The sequence below is a fragment of the Wasmannia auropunctata genome, unplaced genomic scaffold (assembly GCF_000956235.1).
Source record: "Wasmannia auropunctata unplaced genomic scaffold, wasmannia.A_1.0 LD336047.1, whole genome shotgun sequence".
NCBI classification, from domain to species: Eukaryota; Metazoa; Arthropoda; class Insecta; order Hymenoptera; family Formicidae; genus Wasmannia; species Wasmannia auropunctata.
In genome coordinates, this window is record NW_012026843.1 from 691,716 (window position 1) to 696,544 (window position 4,829).

A 4,829-nucleotide genomic window follows, 5' to 3' on the forward strand; every position below is an offset into this window, starting at 1 on the left:
TTTTGACAGTTGACACATATCGTAATATCTCGTAATTGTATTAATATTTTTTCATATATTGCGATATTAATTGATTATTTAATGTACAAATAGGTTTTCGTATAAAAGAAAAAATAATTTCTTAACAAAAATATTATTGCATATTTGTATAATAATCTCGGCGTTATTAAGAGGGTCCTCGTAGCACCTCTATCATTTGTCATATCATCGTGTGCCTAAGCGTGCGAAATGTCAGCTCTGTGATTAGCCAACTTTAATCGCTATTAATTTAAAAACTATTATAGTCTCGATATTTTCGTCTTAGGATTTTCGTCTGAGAATATTCTAAAGAATCCGCACTTAAAAGAAAATCCGCGTGTTTTGGGACACCCTGTATATATATAATATGAACATTTAATTAATTATAATTACATTAATTATAAAATTTGAGTTATACTAGTTTAAATAAATATAATAATTTAATTTAAATCTGTTTTGGTTTTTATTTTTAATGTACTCATAAAACGTATATAAACCTGGAATGCGCTGGATAGATGATTTGATCTCGAAGGCAACCCACTGTCATATATGGCTTCTGTGGGATATAAAATAAAGCAGGTCTGCCATGCTCGGAAGAATTTCTTTCAGCTGGTCTGATAAGAGTTCCATCGTAAACGGGCCAGAGACCGGAAATGACACGGAAAAGAGAGCTTTTACCGCAGCCATTGGGTCCAGTGATTAGAAGATGGTCACCTGGCTTTATCTAAATTATAAATAAATGTATAGATATAATACATTTGTGTAAAATATAATGGATGTATATTTATTTACCGTATTTTAATAATTTATGGATAATAAAATAAAAATTATAAAGATTTGATAAAAAGTGTAAGAATAGATTAATAAAGACAATATGTTACAAGTGACACTATGCATAGAAGTGAATATATAATAAGAATATAGCACGCATATCTTTTTTGAAATTGTACATTGGAATATAATGACTCTCTAATTACACAAAACTGATAATAAATTACTTACGTGAACTGTTAAGTTAGGTACAATTATTTCGCAATTAGGCGTGACTATCGGCACGTTAACTAAACTTATACTGCCATCCGTACTTTCGCGAACAATTCCTAAGAAACAGTAAGTTACGTATAATGATTTTTGTAGAAAAAATATGAAATAATAAATAGATACAAATAAAGAAGAGTTCCTTATTATGAAATAAGCTCTTAAACCTTCAAATAGTACAACAGTGCGAATTCGCATCGCGAAAATTTTCGAATTGCTAACATTTGCATAGAGACATCTGTCGCGGCTTATCCCCACTACGTTAAATATGCCCGGTACCTCAGGTGACAGATACAAATATGCACAGCTTCAATTTCGTGCAGATTGATAAAATATTAACTTCACAAATTCGTTGTGATGTATATTCGCACTTGTATTCAAATAATGTGTGCCAGATAGGTGTTACTTTTAGTGTTTTACACATTTATAAACATTGTAATATGTACCTTTTTTTACATTATAATAACAAATAAAACATTTGTATGTATAATCTTAATCCATCTGTTTTCTCTGTCTTATTACCTTTCATGATAATATGAACAGTACTTTTTAATATAATTTTAATTATGTAAACGATATTTATTAATAATTTACTTTATAATTAATTAGCAAGATTTATTCTTAAAATACATAATTTTCATGGAAATTATTTTTAGAAAGATTTATTAGAAAGATTCAAATTACTGTTAATTGAACAGAAAATATCCCGACTTCTGTCTATGTGGAAAAATATTTTACTTTCTATTTCTGCAACAACAATAATTTTTTATTAAAGATATACATCATTTTAACTAAAGAATCACGCAAGTTTCACTTTATTTCATAAAATAACAAAAAAATGGCAGTTTTTTTTTTAAAGTAACGTTTTTCTAAACGGTAACTCATTTATAATTAATTTTTAATTGTTAAATAGGTTTTTCACGAGGGGATAACCACTCAGAAAATATATGTACACCTGGACTTCTGACTTCAAGACTTCACCGGACTTCACGGACTTCATCGGACTATACTGGAATTCATCGGACTATACCGGAATTCACCGGACTACATCGGAATTTATCGGACTACACCGGAATTCATCGGACTTCAAGGAATTCAACGGAATTCAACGGAATTCTGACAGGTTGTACACCGGAATTCAAGAGTAGTTACCCCCTCGGTTTTCCATTGAATTGAATAATACTGCGGATTTGTGAGAAAATTTTACCCCCAAAAAGTTAGGTTTTCAAAACATTTCTGTTTTTATCCTCAGAAAAGATGTACAATTTAAGATATCAAATCCAAATTCGCACCAGTGTTCCGTTATTGGGTGCTCGAAAGAAATGTACCATTTGAAGGTTAATATGAGATAGTGAGTTTTCTGTTAGACTAATAATAGGCGCCTTTGTTGATTTTATCATAAACTATTGCTTTTAGGGTAAAATTTATTTAGTAGAAAATTCATTATTAGATCGTAGTACGTGTAGTTATTGCGAAAAAAAATTTGTGAAATTATAAATGTTGTCAAATTCATTAAAGTGTCTTTAGACCTTGTTTATTATATAATAAATAAATTTTGATAATAAGTAATTTAGTAATCAATTCTTTATAAATTCGTAGATTTTCAGTGATAGAATAAGATCGTATTAATAGGAAAATATTGGAATGTTGAATTGCTTAATTGTAGAAATTAGATTTGGTGATCATCGCAAGGCAAATGGAGCTATTGTAATATAAGATACTTAGGATTCTTCTAATGTGAGAACTTATGCCCCTATGTTCAAGTGACGATTGTTGCTGGAATATGAAGGTTATTGTACAGTATAAAAAAAGTAATAAAAGTAACAGTAATAAAAAGGATTCAATAGTTTTCTAACTGCAATGATGTATTTTACTTTATATAAAAGCACCAAGATCCGCTGTGTACCGTGAAGACGTTACGATTTCAATTGTTTGTTAAAATTTTACGGTGTTTTCTGATATTTAATTATTTTACTTTACTTTATTAACGATTTCTTCGAGTATCTTATATTAAGAGTATATTTTTTTCTCAGAAATAATAAAGTAATACTAATGCGAACCTACACGGATGTTAATGTGTATAATAACTTTTTTTATTGTTGTTACAAAATCCAGCCACACACAAACTGCGTGCTATATTTTTGTCAGTCTTGAAACATAGTTTTTACATGAAGTCAATTTAATTCGTTACAGTGGATTCCAGCTGTGTATACATATGTATCTGATTAGGTGTAACATTGCTCATAGGTAAGAGTGAATTAAACTCAATAGAAAAGTGCTGTATCATTTTGCGATTTTCGCAATATTTAAGATGATGCTGGAACGATGTTAGAACTTCGAAATGTCGCTGTTTTATTGATAATTTGTGCACATATATACCTATAAAAAATCTTTTTCAAAAAAAGAAAAATATACGCCAAGTACATAAACAATGTCGCGTATTACATTTTTTCTAAAACTAAGAACAATTTTTTTTTAAACGATTTAAATATACAATTTAAAAATTATTTAAAAATTTGATTGATCAAAAATAGTCATGAAATCAATAAAATTAGCCAAGTTACTAAACTAGCCTCATTATTTAAAAAAGACCTCAAAAAACTTATTTGTGAAAAACATTCAAAAATTTAAAAAATGGAAAAGTGATAAACTGAAAGTAATAATGAAGAAACTTGGCCCGGGTCACATTAATTGCATTTCTATATTAAACTATATGTAAATTTATATGAAAATAATTTCAATATACTATGTATATATATATATATATATATATAGTATATTGAAAAAAAAATAAAAATAATTTTTAAAGATGAAAATATACATATATATATATATACATATATATATATATATGTATATTTTCATCTTTAAAAATTATTTTTATTTTTTTAAATAAAGAGCAGCAATCTTTAATGGCCTTGATCTTGATATATGTCAAGTTCATGTTCCTGAACAACATTTAAAATGTTTTAGCTATTGTTCGGACACCTTGGATAATGCTAATGCCGGCGGTATTAAACTTTCAAGCTTCATAACTGGAAATTTACTTAATAAAAAAATATTTTATTTATGAGTTTTGGAAAGCTCTCGAAGTAAGCTACAAGAATATGCAATAAAAAATAAGGGGTTCTATTTAAAAAATTTGAAGTGACCTTTCCCTGACTTTAACAGCGTTACTCACCCAAGGTCAAACCAATGGTGCCATTCTATGTCACCCTTGAAGTCAAACAACTTTTGTTTAAAATATTTTTCCATATCTAAAGCCGTTTCCGAGATATTAGACCTAGGTGAGACTTTATAGATACCCTGCGTATATATGTATATGTCGCAGTCTTTTTGTATAATCAGCCTTTTTGCATAACGCCTTTGAAAATAACGTTGCTGGTTTTATGTGGGCAAAATCAACACTGCCCGCTGTCCAGCGATGGCAAAGTCAGCCACTATTATTTTATTGTGGACTTAGCTCAGTTATTTAATGAAGTATATCTTTGCGCTAACATTTTACAACGCAAAGCGAGGTCCCACATGGGTTTACAACCTTTTACGCGAAGCGAGATTTATCCCACACCAAAAAATGGTTTGGGTTAGGTTAGGTTAGTTTTTTTTAGGTGGAGCTTCCGTAGGAGGAGGGAGCCTCCACGCATGTATTTTACAACGCTAAGCCAGTGCTCCACATGGGTTTATGCAAAAAGGCTGATTATACAAAAAGACTGCGACACACACACACACACACACACACACACACACACACACACACACACACACACACACAC

At 29.7% G+C, this 4,829-nt stretch overlaps 1 protein-coding gene across 1 annotated transcript in view; it reads right to left on the minus strand.

Annotated features, from left to right (window-relative positions):
* Positions 1-4,829, minus strand: part of LOC105451699 (ATP-binding cassette sub-family D member 2-like) — an 83,826-nt gene that overhangs the window by 42,809 nt on the left and 36,188 nt on the right. Inside the window, exons 6-7 of the mRNA XM_011692307.1 lie at positions 1,021-1,118; positions 516-742 (exon numbers count right to left, since the gene is read on the minus strand). Coding sequence (XP_011690609.1) covers positions 516-742; positions 1,021-1,118 — 325 coding nt within the window. The remainder of the gene's footprint in view (positions 1-515; positions 743-1,020; positions 1,119-4,829) is intronic.